Source organism: Rhinopithecus roxellana, chromosome 12 (genome assembly GCF_007565055.1).
Source record: "Rhinopithecus roxellana isolate Shanxi Qingling chromosome 12, ASM756505v1, whole genome shotgun sequence".
Taxonomy (NCBI): domain Eukaryota; kingdom Metazoa; phylum Chordata; class Mammalia; order Primates; family Cercopithecidae; genus Rhinopithecus; species Rhinopithecus roxellana.
In genome coordinates, this window is record NC_044560.1 from 120,428,835 (window position 1) to 120,448,429 (window position 19,595).

The 19,595-nt window shown below is 46.0% G+C and overlaps 1 protein-coding gene across 2 annotated transcripts; it reads left to right on the plus strand.

The window, feature by feature from the left end:
- Positions 1-2,651: 2,651 nt before the first annotated feature.
- On the plus strand, positions 2,652-13,663 carry ZNF543 (zinc finger protein 543). Of its 2 annotated transcripts, none has more exons than XM_010387012.2 (4): positions 2,652-3,028; positions 5,818-5,944; positions 9,133-9,228; positions 10,932-13,663. In XM_010387012.2, the coding sequence occupies exons 1-4, from the start codon at positions 3,011-3,013 to the stop codon at positions 12,491-12,493; spliced, it is 1,803 nt and encodes a 600-aa protein (XP_010385314.1). In that variant the 5' UTR covers positions 2,652-3,010; the 3' UTR covers positions 12,494-13,663. The 2 variants fall into 2 exon arrangements, with proteins under 2 accessions (XP_010385314.1, XP_030797521.1); XM_030941661.1 differs by having other exon boundaries at positions 2,687-2,738.
- Positions 13,664-19,595: the final 5,932 nt, after the last annotated feature.

The window sequence follows — 19,595 nt, forward strand, 5'->3', positions numbered from 1 at the left end:
TAAAATTTTTTTTCTTTATTTTTTTCTGCTGCATTGGTTCGAAGGAGTAGTGTTTGAGCTCTGAGATTATTTTCCATGCTTGGTCTAGTCTGTTATTAGTGCTTCCGATTACATTATGAAATTGCAATTGCTGTAGTTAATTTCTTATTTCCAGAAGTTCAGTTTGACTCTTTTTCTTTCTTTCTTTCTTTTTGAGACAGGGTTTTGCTCTGTTGCACAGGCTGGAGTGCAGTGGCATGACCTTGGCTCACGGCAACCTCCATCTCCTGGGTCTGAGGGACTTGTGCCTCAGCCTCCCGAGTAGCTGGGATTACAGGTGCCTGCCATCACACCCAGTTAATTTCTATATTTATAGTAGAGATAGGGTTTCACCAGGTTGGTCAGGCTAGTTTTGAACTCCTGACCTCAAGTGATCCACCCGCCTCAGCCTCCCAAAGTGCTGGGATTACAGGCGTGAGCTACCGTGCCCGGCCCAGTTTGGTTCTTTCTTAATATGGTAATATTATATTTAAACGCTTGGATTGCTTTATTGGTTTCCTTAGATTTTTCCTTCCTTGCCATCCAGACTCTGAATTTTGTCATTTCGGCCATTTAAGCATGGTTACAAACCATCACTGGAGAGCTAGTGCAGTCGTTTGGAGACTTTTAGAGTTGCCAGAAATCTTGCACTGGTTCTTTCCCATCTGTGTGGGCTGATGTTCCTTGACTCTTTGAAGTTGCTGTCCTTTGGATGGGGCTTTCTGCTTTTATATTATTTGATGCCCTTGGGGGTTTTACTGTGGTATAAGTTGGGTTTAGTTGAATGGTTTCAATTATGGGTGCTTTCACAGGCCAAGGCTCAGCTGAGCACTCCTGAGCTGCATGCTGTAAACCTGGGGAGTGGGGACTAAGCCCTTGGTTTTGTTCTCTGGCTGCTTGAGGTGAAGCACCTGCTGTGCTGGAGGGGCTGAGGTGTTCTCTGTCTGCTGGCAAAAGTGCTCCAGCAGAACACTGTGGGGACTGCAGAGAGTGCACTGTGGCTGGGAGATGGGGAGGCCACAAGCAAGTGTGCACACTGGGGCAGTGCAGGGGGGCTACCTGCAAGTGTGTGCCAATGGGGTGGCATGGCCGTGGTGTGGGTGAGTGCAGCACCATGGTGTGAGGGGTCCCGGCAATGCCTCCCATCTTTTTAAATTTCGTCTATTATTCCACTATTTCCATATGTATACATCATTTAGCTACCACTTATAAGTGATAACACGCAGTATTTGACTTTCTGTTTCTGAGTTATTTCACTTAAGAGAATGGCCCCCAGTTCCAGCCATGTTGCTGCAAAAGCCATGATTTTTCTTAAATGACTGAGTAGTATTCCATGGTGTGTGTGTATATAGATATCTATATATCACATTTTCTTTATCCAATCATCTGTCAATGGACACTTAGGTTGATTCTATGACTTTGCTACTGTGAATAGTGCTACACTAAGCATGTAAGTACATGCTTTTTGATATAATGGTTTATTTTCCTTTAAGTAGATACCCAATAGTGGAATTGCCAGATCAAATTACAGTTCTATTTTTAGTTATTTGATAAGTCTCCATACTGTTTTCCATAGAGGTTGTACTAATTTACATTCCCACCAATATTGTATAAGCATTCCCTTTTCCCTGCATCCACACCATCTGTTGGTTTTATACTTTTTTTTTTTTTTTTTTGAGACGGAGTCTCGCTCTGTCGCCCAGGCTGGAGTGCAGTGGCCGGATCTCAGCTCACTGCAAGCTCCGCCTCCCGGGTTCACGCCATTCTCCTGCCTCAGCCTCCCCCGAGTAGCTGGGACTACAGGCGCCCGCCACCTCGCCCGGCTAGTTTTTTTTTTTTTTTTTTTGTATTTTTTAGTAGAGACGGGGTTTCACCGGGTTAGCCAGGATGGTCTCGATCTCCTGACCTCGTGATCCGCCCGACTCGGCCTCCCAAAGTGCTGGGATTACAGGCTTGAGCCACCGCGCCCGGCCTGGTTTTTTACTTTTTAATAATAGCCATTCTGATCAGGATAAGATGGCATCTCAGTGTGTTTATGTGGTGTTTTCTCTCATCATATCTCTCTATAACCTCAAACTCCTGAGCTCAAGCAATCCTCTTGTTTCAGCCTCCCATTGACCATTGTCTAGGACTACAGGTGTATGCCATCATGTCTTGCTCTTTTTTTTTATAGATATAAGATCTTACTATATTGCCCAGGCTGGTCCCAAACTCCTGACGTCAAGCAATTATTTTGTGTTGGCATCCCAAAGCACTGAGATTACATGAGCTACCTCCCTAAAAGAGGGAAAGTGAGGCAGAAATTCTGGGCCCAGCCCATGATCTGAATCGGGGCGAATATCCCCGCCTCCTGAACTCAATTTTCCTAAGCTAGAAAGGACCTTCCGACCCTCCGACTTGTGCCTGTAGTAAAACGGCGGCCCTAAGACGCCGCGGGGGTCTTTGTGCGCACTTACATGGAGTCTGTTGTACTTGGTGAGTTCCCACACCCGGTAGACGTGAGGAAAAAACTGCCTTACTCAGAAGGCGTCCTCCCTTGCGTCCGCCGCAGACTCTGGGCCAATGACGGCCCAGGACAGGGGCATTTTCTGCGGGCCTGGGCGGCGGAGGCGGGACTTCCGCTTCTTGCATGACGTCATCTCCGCGAGCCGGATTGGCGCTGAAACAGTGTGGGGCTTGGACCGCTCGGTGGGCGCGTCCAGAGGCCTGAGCAAGGAAGGGTAATGAGGCTGTTACGCTCCTTCTCCGTGTCTTGGCGGGAGACTGACCCCCCCTTGTTCCCTAACGGGGTGTTCCGCCGGCCTAGGCCTCCACAGCCGCCCTCCGTCTCCTCAGCCCCGACGCTGCGCCCGCTTTGTGCGCATTTTTCTCTGGGGAAACTGAGGCTCTGAGTGCGAAAGTCAGCCGAGGTCGCCCCACCCAGGACAGAGAAGGGTTAGGGTCGACTGAGCCGCGGCATTCCCGGGCCCCGCTAGGGCTGCAGGGTCCCAGGATGGCAGCCTCGGCGCAGGTGAGTGGACGAGGTTTCGGCCTTGCTGCTGCTCTGCTACTTGTGGAGGCCTCCTGGGCAGGCGGAAGCCAAGACAGCCACAGGATTTTTCTTTGTCGCCGTCGTTTATTTAAGAGAAGTGGCCGTAGCTTGTCACTTCTTTTATCCGCAGTCTTGCAACAGTGTTGGCCTCCGACAGGTGCGCAGTCCTTGGTAGAAGGATGAATGATGCTTCCTTCTAGGGCTGTAATCACACTTCCCCTAAATCCAACCTCCTCTGTTGCCTGCCAGCCCGTACCCCATCCACCTGGCCAACCACCCCTGACCTTGTCTCTCCATTTTTCCCTGGTCCTTTGCTGTTCAGAGTCACCAACCTGACCGTGCAGTCCTCTTCCATTTTCCAGCCTTTCTCTTTGCACTTCCCTTTACCTCGAACACTGCCCCTATAACTTCGCAGGGCCTCCCTCTCACATCCTTCTGGCCTCTGTCCAAATGTCACCTATTTGGAGGTGCCTTTTTTGGCAATTCCGGCTGAAGTGGTGCGTTACACACTTGCCCAGAATCTGGCATTTTTGTATAGGGAATCTGACGATATTTTAAAAGCTTGCTGTTTGAGTTTGTCTAGGATATTATGTGAACAAAGAAAAGAAATAATTGCAAAGAGTGACAGCTGATCATCAAGAGTCCAATCATCAAGGCTAATTGGCAGGCATTATTTAACCCTCAGCTCATTTAATCCTGAACTCCTTAGAATTAGGTTCTTTTGTCATCACTGTTTTACACAAGAGCAGCTTGAGGCGCACATAGGTTCAATTACCTGCCTTAATCACTGTAGCTCTTAAATATCAGAAACTAACAACTGGTATGTCTACTATCACAGCCTGTGTTTTTACCCTCTTCTTTACCTGCAATGGTTAGGGAGGCCTGGGATGACACCTAAAGTAAACTTTGCAAGGTGATCAGGCCTCCTTCTAGCAGGTGGTCTTGGGCAATGGGAGTCATGGCATTTCATACTGGCGGAACTGTGTGGACTAAAAAAGAAAAAAAAAAATGGTATATTGGTGTTTTAAGGAGTCCACAGGGGACCCATGTGGCTTCCGCAGTGGTTTCCTGAGTGGTTTTCTCCTATACTCTTGGGACACAAGATTTTGTGGTCTTTTGCTAGATGTGCCTTCCTCCTTAGCCAGGACAGTCATCATAGCCAGTCAGGGGCCCATGTTCTCATGGCTACAACCTGACTCTTGTTCCTTGCTCCTGAAGTACCCTGACCTCAGGGATACTTGCTGGTAGGACTCAAACAGGAAAAGGTAGTGATAGCTTGTTGTGGATTCTTCCTATGAGAATGGGCATCTGTGAGGCCCAGTAGTAGTCTCCAAGGAAGCAGATGCAGGTCCAGGCCCTGCCACCTTTGAGGCAGGTGCCACCACTTCAGGTGACTCTTCTGTGAGCTAGGTGATTATGACTATGCTGCTCTGCCCATGTCCATGAAAATATTTTCAAGTGGCTAATCCCAGCACAGTGGCATGTGTCTGTAGTTCCAGCTTGGGAGGCTAAGGCAGGAGGATCATGAGTTCAAACCCAGCCTGGGCAAAATAGACCCTGTCTCAAAAAAAAAAAAAAAAAAAAACCTGAAAATATTTTCAGGGTGGCTCAAATGGATGTATTTCAATGTTTCCCATCCTCATTAACTGTGCATTAACTTTGCTAATGAAGGAGTGTCAGGTTGCATGATGAGAATATAGACCATAGGGCCCTGGGTTCAAATTCTGTCTCTTCTGATAAGACATGTGACTTTGGGTAGACTAGTAGAGGTCCTGGACCTCAAGTCTCTGAGTGTGACATGGAGATGATGATGGTGAACTCAGGGGCTGTGGCCCTTTGCCTCAATGTTTCCTTTACAGCTTTTCTTCAGCTCTTTTGACTATTCTTGGTGAAGTGGAAAACCCTGTTGTATTGACCTGGACATCAAGGCTCGGATAAATGAAATGAGATTTCCAAGGTCACATAACAGGCTTGTGTTGATTTCAGGAATTTGGTTTTAAACCTCAGGAGTCTGACTCCTGAGCTGGGGACTTTTAGTCACTTGACCATGGCATGTAAAGCCATTAGCATGAGGCAGGCTCACAGGCAGGATGGGTAAGACTCAGGTGCTGCTGTTGTTACTATTGCTGGTGTTATTGTTTGTTATTATTCTTTCCCATTCCTCTGATGTCCCAGAGCACTGACTGTCTGTGCCTCTCAGTCCACTTCGGATTGTCCTAACCTTATTTCTGTGTCAAGTGGCTTCCTGCATAGCCTCTCTCTCTTCACTGCTGTAATTTTTTTTTTTTTTTTTTTGAGACGGAGTCTTGCTCAGTCACCCAGGCTGGAGTGCGGTGGCGCGATCTTGGCTTACTGCAAGCTCCTCCTTAGGGGTTCACGCCGTTCTCCTGCCTCAGCCTCCCGAGTAGCTGGGACTACAGGCGCCCGCCACTATGCCCGGCTAATTTTTTTTGTATTTTTAGTAGAGATGGGGTTTCATCGTGTTAGCCAGCATGGTCTCGATCTCCTGACCTCGTGATCTGCCCGCCTCGGCCTCCCAAAGTGCTGGGATTATAGGCGTGAGCCACCGCGCCTGGCCGACACTGCTGTAATTTATCCAAGGCAGTGTCCATATTCCCCTTATGCCTGGCACAGATCATGGCCCTCTGGAGATGCTTGGTGATTGGATTCTTGCATCACTGTGCATCTTTTGCAGTGCTGGAGTGACAAGTTCTAATTGTGTTCCACAGTTCCAAGGGAAACACTACTATCTCCGTTTAATTTTCCAGGTGTCTGTGACCTTTGAGGATGTGGCTGTGACATTCACCCAGGAGGAGTGGGCACAGTTGGATGCAGCCCAGAAAACCTTGTATCAGGAGGTGATGCTGGAGACCTGTGGGCTTCTCGTGTCTCTGGGTAAGGCCCCTTCTGGTCCCGTCCTCACTTAGGATTGAGTTGTCCTACTCGTGTTCCCCTCTCTCCTCCACAGCCTACTTGTTCTGAGGCTTCTGGCAGCACACAGGGGTGTTCAGCATTTGCTCTGAGTGTAGCACTTGGGAGACCAGGGTCTGGTGTCCAGGAGTCCACTCCCATCTCCACTGCTTATGATCCTTGTGTTCCTGGGCAAGTTAAGGAATCTCTGTGTCTCAATTTTTCTCATGAATAAAAAGGGCCAGGCCAGCACGGTGGCTCACTCCTGTAATCCCAGCACTTTGGGAGGCCACGGCGGACAAATCAGGAGGTCAGGAGTTTGAGACAAGCCTGGGCAACATGGTGAAACCCCGTCTCTACTAAAAATACAAAAAATTAGCCCGGTGTGGTGGTGGGTGCCTGTAATCCCAGCTACTCGGGAGACTGAGGCAGGAGAATACCTTGAACCCAGGAGGCGGAGGTTGCAGTGAGTGAAGTGCATCACTGCACTCCAGCCCGGGCGACAATGTGAGAGAGACTCCATCTGAAAAAAAAAACAAAAAAGGGGGGCCAATATAGTGTTTATTTCATAGGGCTAGTGTGAGGGCAAATGGTTCAGTACAGTGTGTGTGGTAGGTGGTTGGGTGCAGGTTAGCAATTGTGACCCCTGTTGCTGTCACTATTGTTACTACTCTTTAAATCACTGTCCTTATAATCAGCAGGATCACACTTGGACTCAGCATTTTTTGGAACAACTTTGTATAGTTCTGTGATTACATTGGCCAGATGCTTCTGATGACTCGACTGAGGTGTTCATTTTAGCTTGGCCATTCGCCATTTCCCAGATTTTAGCAATCACTTTCTCTGCCTGAGCCTCGATTTCTTCATCTATAATGTGGTCCTGATTGCAGTACATTCTTAATGTGCATCCTGTGAAGAAATCCTAAAATAGAATTTTTCATGCAGGGCCCATAGGAGTAGCAATGTAGTGCTTTGCTTAGAATGTAAAAAAAAGCCTTAGATCAGTGAAGGAACTTACCTTTCTCCTGAATGGAGATTCAGTATCTCAAATATGTTATTTCTTTTCTAAACTAATGCCTAAATTTAATTCAGTGTTTATAAAATACAATGCATTTAAATTGCTTGGCATATTTGCTAGGTTATAGTTACATTGTATAAATATCAGTTATTTACTTGCTATTAGGAGTAAAGTTCTATGGCGGGGTGGCATATTGATTAAGGACTTGGATTCGAGAGCCACAGCAGGAAAGTCTCTCCAAGAAGTGACATTTGAACTGAGACCCAAAGAGTGAGTTAATTAGAAGGAACAAGAGAGAGGAGCAAGTAGTATTCCAAGTAGGCAGGCCGGCATGTGCAAAGGCCCTGAGGTGGTGGGGAGCATGATCCTAACAAAGCTGAAGGAAGGTCTGATTCCCCTTTTCCACTGCACTGTCATTGAACCCAGTGCCAGACACATAGCAAAAATGAGTGAACATTTGCTTAGAGATGACTGATGAATCCCACCTTGTGTTTTTGTGGGTCCTACTGCCTTGCCATTAACTTCTCTATAGAGTACTTATGTATTTTACCCCCTTATATTTTGAAAAGTTTTGGGCTATATGTGCAGATGAGCTCATACAGTCTTAACCCTGAAGGATATATATATATATATATATATATATATATATATATTTTTTTTTTTTTTTTTTTTTTTTTTTTTTTGAGGCAGAGTCTTGCTCTGTCCCCTGGGCTGGAGTGCAGTGGCGCGATCTCAGCTCACTGCAAGCTCCGCCTCCTGGGTTCACGCCATTCTCCTGCCTCAGCCTCCTGAGTAGCTGGGACTACAGGCGCCCGCCACTGCGCCCGGCTAATTTTTTGTATTTTTAGTAGAGATGGGGTTTCACCGTGGTCTCGATCTCCTGATCTTGTGATCCGCCCGCCTCAGCCTCCCAAAGTGCTGGGATTACAGGCGTGAGCCACCGCGCCCGGCGGAAATACATTATCTCACCGAATAAGCTTAGCGGTAAGGCTGGCTCCTGGGTTGGTGGGTGTTAAGCCAGTTGTCTTTCTTTACTCCCTCTTTCTTTTTTATTTTTTGGAGACAGGGTCTCACTCTGTAACCCAGGCTGGAGTGCAGTGATGCAATCTCAGCTCATTGCAACCTCGGCCTTCTGGGCTCAAGTGATCCTCCCACCTCAGTCTGCTAAGTAGCTGAGACCACAGGTGCATGACACCACGTGCAGCTAATTTTTGCATTTTTAGTAGAGATGGGGTTTCACCATGTTGCCCAGGCTGGTCTCAGACTCCCAAAGTGTTGAGATTACAAACGTGAGCCCCTGTGCCCAGCCTTTTTGCTCTCTCCTCTTGGTAAGGTTTTTAGGCAGGTTCCCTCACAGAATTCCCACGATGCTGCATGGCAGCAGGAGTGGCAGCCTTCCTCATTTAGCCCTTCCTGGAATGAAGGCTTTCTCTCTCTTTGGAGTGGCTGGTATAGGTCACCTGCCTACCTCAGAGTACAGATGATCAGGGTTGCCATTTGCAAGATGATGGAGACCAGGGCTTTTCTACCTGCCATGGGGACTAATTATAAAATCCCTTCAGAAAATTTGTCTGAACAGGGTTGAGATTTTTGTAGGATGGAGATTAAAAGTAACTGGTACTGTCACACAGCCAACACTACTGCTTACAGTCTTTGGGGCCCAATGAGGATGTTTTTTTGTTGGTTTTTTTTGTTTTTTGTTTTTTTCTTTGAGGCGGAGTTTCGCTCTTGTTGCCCAGGCTGGAGTGCAGCGGCATGATCTCAGCTCACTGCAACCTCTGCCTTCCTGGTTCAGCCTCCTGGTTCACCTCCCGAGTAGCTGGGATTACAGGCGCCCGCCACCACACCTGGCTAATTTTTTGTATTTTTAGTAGAGATGGGGTTTCACCATGTTGGTCAGGCTGATCTTGAACTCCTGACCTCAGGTGATCCACCTGCCTTGGCCTCCCAAAGTGCTGGGATTACAGGCATGACCCACTGTGCCCAGCCAGATGGTGTTTTTGTAGTTGTTTTATGGTCACGTTTAATATTTTCTTTGCTTAGCTGAGAATAGCTTCATTTCATGGTCTTCCCCATCCTGAAGTCCCAGATCAGATTGAGAGGTTTCTTTCTTCTAACCTAACTCCCTGTGTCCTCTTTCGTTCTCCATGCACAGGCTGTCCTTTGTTCGAACCAGAGCTGATCTACCAGTTGGATCGCAGAGAGGAGCTATGGATTGTTAAGAAAGACCTCTCCCAAAGCTCCTGTCCAGGTAGGAGCCAACAGCTGGGAAGGTGGGGATCATGGCAGCTTGCACATGGAAAAGTGAACCCTGCCTCTGAATTTTGTGGGCAGTCTTATTGTGGTCTCTCTGGGTGCTTGGGATCCATGGAGACTCTTTTTTTTGTTTTTTTTTCCTCAGACAGGATCTCACTCTCTCACTCAGGCTGGAGTACAGTGGTGTGATCATAGCTCACAGCAGCCTCAACCTCCTGGGCTCAAGGGATTCTACCACCTCAGCCTCCCAGGTAGCTGAGACTACAGGCATGTGCACCATGCCTGGCTGAGTTTTTAAAATTTTTTATAGAGATGGTCTTGTTATGTTGCTGAGGTGGGTCTCAAACACCTGGGCTCAAGCTCTCCTTCTGCCTCAGCCTTTGAAAATGCTGAGCCACCAAGCCTGGCCTCTTTTTTTTTTTTTTTTTTTTTTTTGAGACGGAGTCTCGCTCTGTTGCCCAGGCCGGAGTGCAGTGGCGGATCTCAGCTCACTGCAAGCTCCGCCTCCCGGGTTCACGCCATTCTCCTGCCTCAGCCTCCCGAGTAGCTGGGACTACAGGCGCCCGCCACCTCACCCGGCTAGTTTTTTGTATTTTTTGTAGTAGAGACGGGGTTTCACCGTGTTAGCCAGGATGGTCTCGATCTCCTGACCTCATGATCCGCCCGTCTCGGCCTCCCAAAGTGCTGGGATTACAGGCTTGAGCCACCGCGCCCGGCCGCCTGGCCTCTTACATCTTAAATTTAAGTACTTCCAAGTTAGGTCCCAGATGTATATACTTCACTAACCCATAATAAAAAAGTATGGCTAACATGTATTTATTTTTTACTCAGTGCCTTGCTCTCTGCCAAACATAGTATATGTAGTGTTTCACTTCATCTTCACTATAGTCCTATAAGGCAGACTCGATTTTTGGCCCATTTTCTTTTCCCCCCGAGACGGAGTCTCTCACTGTTGCCCTGGCAGGAGTACGATGGCGTGATCTCGGCTCGCTACAACCTCCATCTCCCGGGTTCAAGTGATTCTGCTGCCTCAGCCTCCCAAGTAGCTGGGATTACAGGCATGTGCCACCACACCTGGCTAATTTTGTATTTTTAGTAGAGATGGGGTTTCTCCATGTTGGTCAGGCTGTTCTCAAACTCCTGACCTTAGGTGATCCACCCGCCTCAGCCTCCCAAAGTGCTGGGATTGCAGGCGTGAGCCACCACGCCCAACATTATTTTCTCATTCAAGATCTACTCTAGGCTGGGCATGGCGGCTTCATGCCTGTAATCCCAGCACTTGGGGAGGCTGAGGGTGCTGTTTCATCTTCTTGTTCTCACTGAAATGCTGATCTTGTTTCTTCTTCTTCTTCTTTTTTTTTGAGATGGAGTCTTGCTCTGTTGCCCAAATTGAAGTGTAGTGGCACAATCTCGGCGCACTGCAACCTCTGCCTTCCAGGTTCAAGTGATTCTCCTGCCTTAGCCTCCTGAGTAGCTGGGATTACAGGCGTGTGCCACCATGCCCAGATAATTTTTGTATTTTTGGTACAGACAGGTTTCATCATGTTGGCCAGGCTGGTCTCGAACTCCTGACCTCAGGTGATCTGCCTGCCTTGGCCTCCCAAAGTGCTGGGATTACAGGCATGAAGCATTGTCCCTGGCCTTTGTTTCTTCTATAATGCCATCTCTAATCCTTTTTGTGTATTGTATTCCTTCCAGGTGACAACACAAAACCCAAGACCACAGAGCCTAGCTTTTTTCACCTGGCCTTGCCTGAGGAAGTCTTACTGCAGGAACGACTGACACAGGGAGTCTCAAAGGACTCCCAATCAGGGCAAGCCAAGGATCAAGATGGGCCATCTGAAATGCAAGAAGTCCACTCGAAAGTAGGGATAGACTCCCAGGGGGAGAAGCTCCTGGAGAAAATGAGTTCTGAACGTGATGGTTTGGGGTCAGGTGATGGTATATGTACAAGGATTACACAAAAACAAGTTTCAACAGAAGATGATCTCTATGAATGTGATTCACATGGACCAGTTACAGATTCCTTGATTCGTGAAGAGAAAAATTCCTATAAATGTGAGGAATGCGGGAAAGTGTTTAAAAAGAATTCCCTCCTTGTTCAGCATGAGCGGATTCACTCTCGAGTGAAGCCCTATGAATGCACAGAGTGTGGGAAGACCTTTAGCAAGAGCACTCATCTTCTTCAGCACCACATCATCCACACCGGGGAGAAGCCCTATAAGTGCATGGAGTGTGGAAAGGCTTTTAACCGCAGGTCACACCTCACACGGCACCAGCGGATTCACACCGGAGAGAAGCCTTACAAGTGCAATGAATGCGGAAAGGCCTTCACCCACCGCTCCACGTTCGTCTTGCATAACAGGAGCCACACTGGAGAAAAACCCTTTGTGTGCAAAGAGTGTGGCAAAGCCTTTCGAGATAGACCAGGTTTCATTCGACACTACATCATCCACACGGGAGAGAAGCCCTACGAGTGCACTGAGTGTGGGAAGGCCTTCAACCGCCGGTCATACCTCACGTGGCACCAGCAGATTCACACTGGAGTGAAACCCTTCGAATGCAACGAGTGTGGAAAAGCCTTTTGTGAGAGTGCAGACCTCATTCAGCACCACATCATCCACACCGGGGAGAAGCCCTATAAGTGCATGGAGTGTGGGAAGGCCTTCAACCGCAGGTCACACCTCAAGCAGCACCAGCGGATTCACACTGGGGAGAAGCCTTATGAATGCAGTGAATGCGGAAAGGCCTTCACCCACTACTCCACTTTTGTCTTGCATAAAAGGACTCACACTGGAGAAAAACCCTATGAATGCAAAGAATGTGGAAAAGCCTTTAGTGATAGGGCAGACCTCATTCGACACTTCAGCATCCACACTGGAGAGAAACCCTATGAGTGCGTGGAGTGTGGGAAGGCCTTCAACCGCAGCTCACACCTTACGAGGCACCAACAGATTCACACTGGAGAGAAACCCTATGAATGCATCCAGTGTGGGAAGGCCTTTTGCCGGAGCGCAAACCTTATTCGACACTCCATCATTCACACTGGAGAGAAGCCGTATGAATGCAGTGAGTGTGGAAAGGCTTTTAATCGCAGCTCCTCCCTCACACATCATCAACGGATTCATACTGGGAGAAACCCTACCATTGTGACAGATGTGGGAAGACCTTTTATGACTGCACAGACTTCAGTCAACATTCACGAATTTTTATTAGGAAAAGAGTTTTTGAATATCACCACTGAAGAAAATCTGTGGTGAAAGGAACATCTTACCATCTGGCCATTCATACTGAAGAGAAACTTCATAAGCATCCTGTCTTTGAGAAAGCGTGTCATAGATTATCATTTGTCATCTGAACAATCATGTTAGAAATTGAACCGGCCTGGAGTCTTATTCTCCATCTGAGAATTCACCCATGAGAGAGACCCAGTGGTTACTATGCACTTAGGAAAACCTTCAGCCACATCTTTCTTCTTAGTTTACAGTGACATATTATCTCAGGGATATTTAAACAAAGGAGAAGGAGATATAGGGAAGAGGAATAAAACACAGCTTCTTTTAGACTTGTCTGACAAGCCTATGGCAATTTGTCATCCCTTTTTTATTTTATTTGGGAGAGGGAAATGTTTCAGAAACAAAAAATCTCATCCCCTTTATTTTTCCTCTGTGTACATTCACTGCTGCCCAGCGTCTGAACAGTTAGATGAATGGTTTGAAAACATTTGGTGAACGCTTGCTTAGTCCTGCAACATTCTCCACTCTTGAGGTGTAGGAGCATACATCTTTATAAAAAATATGGAGGCTTGAGTTATGAAACACTTTTATAAGGAGATAAGGATGTACATATGTTTGGACACATTGTCCACTTCAGATGCTTGTTTAAAAAAAACTTTCACCGGATGTCTGTACCCAATACACATACTTTTTCTTGATGTGGGTTTACTTTTTTTTTTTTTTTTTTTTTTAGTTTTCCTGGGATAGGGATGGTAGTGTAATTGTTCGTGCACAGAGTAATCCTGGGCATCTTAGTTTTTTTCCTATGATTGTGGTTTCTCAGCTTCTTTACCTCTCCTTTGAGACAGTTAGGTCCACCTCACTTTTCTAAAGGTCAGATTAAGGCCCCCCAAAAATACAGTATGTAGCTGAATGCATTTAAAAGATCGTAGTAAGCTCAGAAAAACAAACACATAGAAGGAATGTCATTTTTAATCTTTTTAAACAGTGTGTGAAAATTCTCTTTAACTGGAATTTTAACACGTAAGCCAGCATGCATATATGTAGGGATGTGTGACTTTCACAGTTGTCACCATGGACTTAGGCTTGATTAAAATGATACACATTTAGAGCATTTTGGAATTCCTTTTTGATAACATTTTTAAGACTAGATTTTGCTGGGCGTGGTGGCTCAAGCCTGTAATCCCAGCACTTTGGGAGGCCGAGATGGGCGGATCACGAGGTCAGGAGATCAAGACCATCCTGGCTAACACGGTGAAACCCCATCTCTACTAAAAAATACAAAAAACTAGCCGGACGTGGTGGCGGGCACCTGTAGTCCCAGCTACTCGGGAGGCTGAGGCAGGAGAATGGCGGGAACCCAGGAGGCGGAGCTTGCAGTGAGCTGAGATCCGGCCACTGCACTCCAGCCTGAGTGACAGAGCAAGACTCCGTCTAAAAAAAAAAAAAAAAAAAAAGACTAGATTTTGAGCCACATGTGATAGTATTACCTCATATTAAAAATACATATTGTACAGTAGTAAAAATCATGTATTCACTTTGAACTCCTCAAAGCCTTATTTATTTATTTACTTACTTGGTTTGGGAGCAGAGATTTAATAGGCAAAAGAAAGAGAAAGGAGGCCGGGCATGGTGGCTCAAGCCTGTAATCCCAGCACTTTGGGAGGCCAAGGTGGGCAGATCACGAGCTCAGGAGATTGAGATCATCCTGGCTAACATGGTGAAACCCCATCTCTACTAAAAATACAAAAAATTAGCCGGGTGCGGTGGCGGGCGCCTGTAGTCCCAGCTACTCGGGAGGCTGAGGCAGGAGAACGGCGTGAACCTGGGAGGCAGAGGTTGCAGTGAGTCGAGATCGCGCCACTGCACTCCAGCCTGGGCGACAGAGCAAGACTCCGCTCAAAAAAAAAAAAAGAAAAAGGAGACTAGCTCTCTGCTATGAGAGAGGGGGTGTCCTAGTGGGACTTCCCTCTTCAGAGCCTTTTTCTTTTTCTTTCTTTTTTTTTTTTTTTTTTTTTTTGAGACAGTTTTGCTCTTGTTGCTCAGGCTGGAGTGCAATGGCACAATCTTGGCTCACTGCAACCTCTGCCTCCTGGGTTCAAGCAATTCTCCTGCCTCAGCTTCCCCGAGTAGCTGGGATTACAGGCGTGTGCCACTACGCCCGGCTAATTTTTTATTTTTAGTAGAGATGGGGTTTCTCCATTTTGGTCAGGCTGGTCTCGAACTCCTGACAGGTAATCCGCCTGCCTCGGCCTCCCAAAGTGCTAGGATTACAGGCGTGAGCCACCGCGCCCAGCCCTCAGAGCCTCTTAATGACCACATTTATAGTTTTCTGTTGTAGGCAAAGCCATTTTGTATTGCATTAATTCATGTCATTATTTTGAAGACATCTCTTGGTCCTTTTTTTTTTTAATTGAGATGGAGTCTCGCTCTATTGCCCAGGCTGGAGTGCAGTGGTGAGATCTCAGCTCGCTGCAGCCTTTGCCTTCCGGGTTGAAGTGATTCTCCTGCCTCAGCCTCCCAAGTAGCTGGGACTATGCGTGCGCGCCACCACACCCAGCTAATTTTTGCATTTTTACTAGAGATGGGGTTTCACCATGTTGGCCAGGATGGTCTCCATCTCTTGACCTTGTGATCTGCCTGCCTCAGCCTTCCAAAGTGTTGGGATTATAGGCGTGTGCCACTGCGCTCGGCCCTCCTTGTCCTTTTTATGTCATGTCTAAGAACTCCTCACCAGGTTTTAGGTCCTTAATATTTTCTATCGTATTTCCTCTTACAAATCTTCTACATTTGAATCTGATCCATGTTAATTTTTGTATTACAGTATGAACTGAAGTTTTTTAAGCTCCATTTGTTGAAAAGACTATTCTGCCTCTATTGAATTGCTTTTACACCTTAGCAAAAAGTTATTGGTCTATTTCTGGGTTCTCTATGTTATGCCACTGGTCTTTGAGCCTAAACCTATGCCAGTACCACTGTATTTTGATTACTGTTGCTAGCTAGTAAATTTTAAAATAGGGTAAACTTATTCCTCACTCTTTGTTCTTTTTAAAAATTGATTTGGGGCTGGGCGCGGTGGCTCATGCCTGTAATCTGAACACTTTCGGAGGCTGAGGTGGGCAGATCACATGAGGTCATAAGTTCAAGACCAGCCTGGCCAACATGGTGAAACCTCATCTCTTAAAAAAAAATACAAAACCTAGCCAGGTAAGGTGGCAGGTGCCTGTAATCCCAGCTGCTTGGGAGGCTGAGGCAGAAGAATTGTTTGAACCCAGGAGGCGGAGGTTGCATTGAGCCGAGATGGTGCCACTGTGCTTCAGCCTGGGTGACAGAGCGAGACTCTTGTCTCAAAAAATAATAAAAATAAAAATTGATTTGGCTTTCATACCAATTTTTTCCTTTGGCTTTGCATATATATTGCATGTTTGTCTCTACGAAATATGTTGCTGGGATTTTGATACAAATTGCCTTAAATCTAAAGATCATTTTGGTGGGAATTGACATCTTGTTGAGTCTTGCAGTTCATGAATATGGTACGTCCCTCTGTTTATTGCGGTCCTTCTTATTTCATAAGTGTTTTGTAATTTTCAGCTTATAGATTATGGACATATTTTAAAAATCTAGACAGTTTCTTAGGGGGCCATTATATGTTGTATTGAGTTTTATTTTTATTTTTTATTTTTTTGAGACGGAGTCTCGCTCTGTCGCCCAGGCTGGAGTGCACTGGCGCAATCTCGGCTCCCTGCAAGCTCTGCCTCCCGGGTTCACGCCATTCTCCTGCCTCAGCCTCCCATGTAGCTGGGACTACAGGTGCCCACCACCGCACCTGGCTAATTTTTTGTATTTTTAGTCGAGACGGGGTTTCACCGTGTTAGCCAGGATGGCCTCGATCTCCTGACCTCGTGATCCGCCCGTCTCAGCCTCCCAAAGTGCTGGGATTACAGGCGTGAGCTACCGTGCCCGGCCTGTATTGAGTTTTAAATTTCAGTTTGCACTTGGTATTATAGAGAAATATATAAATTATAATTTTTATATGTATATTGTGACTTTACTGAAGTCAATAGTTCTAGCAACATTTTTTTGATAGCTTTCTTAGGATTTTCTTTCTTATAAATATTAATGTTATTAGAAACATCTTATTTCTTATTTCTCTTTTTTTGAGACTCTTGCTCTGTCACCTAAGCTGGAGTACAGTGGTGCAATCTTGGCTCACTGCAACCTCTGCCTCTCGGGTTCAAGCACTTTTTACCCTCAGCCTCTTGAGTAGCTGGGATTACCGGCACTCCACTATGCCCAACTAATTTTTGTATATTTTGTAGAGATGAGGTTTCACCATGTTGCCAAACTGGTCTCAAACTCCTGAGCTCAAGTGAGTCTCCTGCCTCAGCCTCCCAAAGTGCTGGAATTATAGGCATGAGCCACCACTCCTGACCCAAACATCTTACTTCACTTTCCCAAGCTATATTACTTTTATTTCCTTTTCTTGTATTTATTGCACTAGCTGGAACTTCCAGTGTGATTTTGAATAGAAGTGGTGAAAGAGGATGTACTTGCCTTTTTCTTGATGTTTGGGAGAAAGCATTCCGTGTAGATGGTGAAGTATGATACCTGTAGACTTTTATGTACGTGTTCTTTAGAAAGTTTCCCTTCTGAGTTGCTGAGGGCTTTTATTGTGAATGGGCATTTAATTTGCCAAATGCTTTTCCCCCTTCAATTGATATGATCATGTAATTTTTCTTCTTTAGCCTGTTAGGATGGATTGCTTTAACAGATTTTAGAATTTTTTGTTGTTTTTTTAAGACCACGTCTCACTCTTTCACCAAGGCTGGAGTGCAGTGGTGTAATCTCAGCTCACTGCAACCTCCGCCTCCCAGGTTCAAGTAATTCTCTTGCCTCAGCCTCCCAAGTAGCTGGAACTACAGGCGTGCACCACCACGCCCAGCTAATTTTTGTATTTTTAGTAGAGATGGGGTTTCACCATGTTCCAACCTCAAGGAATCCGCCCACCTCAGCCTCCCAAAGTACTGGAATTACAGGTGTGAGCCACCGTGCCCGGCCGATTTTTGAATGTAGGCCAGCCTTGCACTCCTGGAATAAACCCCATCAAGTCATAGAATATAATTTTTTTTTTTTTTTTTTTTTGAGATGAAGTCTGCCTCTGTCACCCAGGCTGGAGTACAGTGGCACGATCTCAGCTCACTGCAACCTCTGCTTCCCAGGTTCAAGCAATTCTCCTGCTTCAGCCTCCCAAATAGCTTGGACTGCAGTCACGTGCCACCACGCCTGGCTAATTGGAATATGATTTCTTTTAATTACAACATTCCATTTGCTAGTATTTTATTGAGAAATTTTATATCTGAAATCATGAATATTCTATCTGGCCAAATCATGTGGCTGGAATTTCCCCAAAAGTGGCAGAGGGGTTCCCGCAAGGGACTTTCAAAAAGTCCTGAGATAGGACCTGTTGGAATTCCAAAGAAAGGAGCATAAAACACCAGGGTAATCAGTTCAAATCATTTCTCGGAGGAACTTTCATATGGGGTTGGGGGGCTGCAATGTGTCCTTGTGTTGGACAGCAAACAAACAAAAAGCTCTACTTGTGTGTGTCCGGGATGAGAAGTTTGGGTTATAGAGGGTATATGAGGGCGTAAGGAACTTGGCTCAGATCCAGGACCAGTTTCTACATGCTTAGCAACGTGTTTGATCTCTCAGTATTTCGGGCAACAACGTAACTTTGTCAGTGCCTGGGCATTCCAATCCCTAGCTTACATTTAAGCCTGCAGGGAAGGCACACGCTTGGTCCCGGGTCACAGAGCTGTCGAAGCACCTTGCATTTTCTAGGTCAGGACACAGAAAGCAGGGGAGTTGGGGACCACAACAAGGAGCAATACTGGGCAGTAGTTTTAATTTTTTGTTTTCACTTTATCTGATGTTGGTGTTTGGACTAGTACTGGCCTCCCAAAATAAATCGAGAAGTTTTCCTCCAGTGCCCCCCTTTTATTTGCATGACATTTGGTAGAACTGGTGTCGTTTCTTTTCAGTATTTGGTAGAATTTTTCGGTGAAACCATTTAAGTCTGGAGGTTTCTCTTGTGGAAGATTTGAATTACATAGTCATTCAACTTAATAGGTACTCCAAGTATTTCATATGGGGTGGGTTTTGATAGATTATTCTTTTTGAGGAATTGTTTCATTTCATCTAAGTTTTCTAATTTAAATTTGTGGAGTTATTTATTTGAAGCATTCCCTTATTATTCCCTTCATGACAGAAGGTTCTGTAGTTGTATCCTTTGTTTTATTCCTAATAGTGATTATGTGTCTTCTTTCTTTATCTTTGTTCATTTTAGATGTTTATAAATTTTATTGACTATTTCAAAGAACCAGTTTTCTGTGTCATTGATTTTCTATGTGTTCTGTCTTTGATTTCTATTCTGATCGTCATTATTTTCTTTTTCTGCTTGTTTTGGTTGTATATTGCTGTTTGTAGTTTCTTGAGGTGGGAGCTTAGATTATCATTACTTTATTCTAATGTAAGCATTTAGTTTTTTTTTTTTTTTTTTTGAGACGGAGTCTCGCTTAGTCGCCCAGGCTGGAGTGCAGTGGCCGGATCTCAGCTCACTGCAAGCTCCGCCTCCCGGGTTTACGCCATTCTCCTGCCTCAGCCTCCCGAGTAGCTGGGACTACAGGCGCCCGCCACCTCGCCCGGCTAGTTTTTTGTATTTTTTAGTAGAGACGGGGTTTCACGGTGTTAGCCAGGATGGTCTCGATCTCCTGACCTCGTGATCCACCCGTCTCGGCCTCCCAAAGTGCTGGGATTACAGGCTTGAGCCACCGCGCCTGGCCAGCATTTAGTTTTATAAGCTAAACTCAGCACTGTTTGAGCTTCATCTTACATTTTCCTATATTGTAATTATATTTTCATTCAGCTTCACTATTTCTTGATTCCATTTAAGGAATTATCTGTGACACATGGGTTATTTAGAAGTGTGCTCTTTCAGCCGGGCGCGGTGGCTCACGCCTGTAACCCCAGCACTTTGGGAGGCTAAGGCAGGCAGATCACGAGGTCAAGAGACAGAGACCAGCCTGGCCAACATGGTGAAACCCCATCTCTACTAAAAATACAAAAA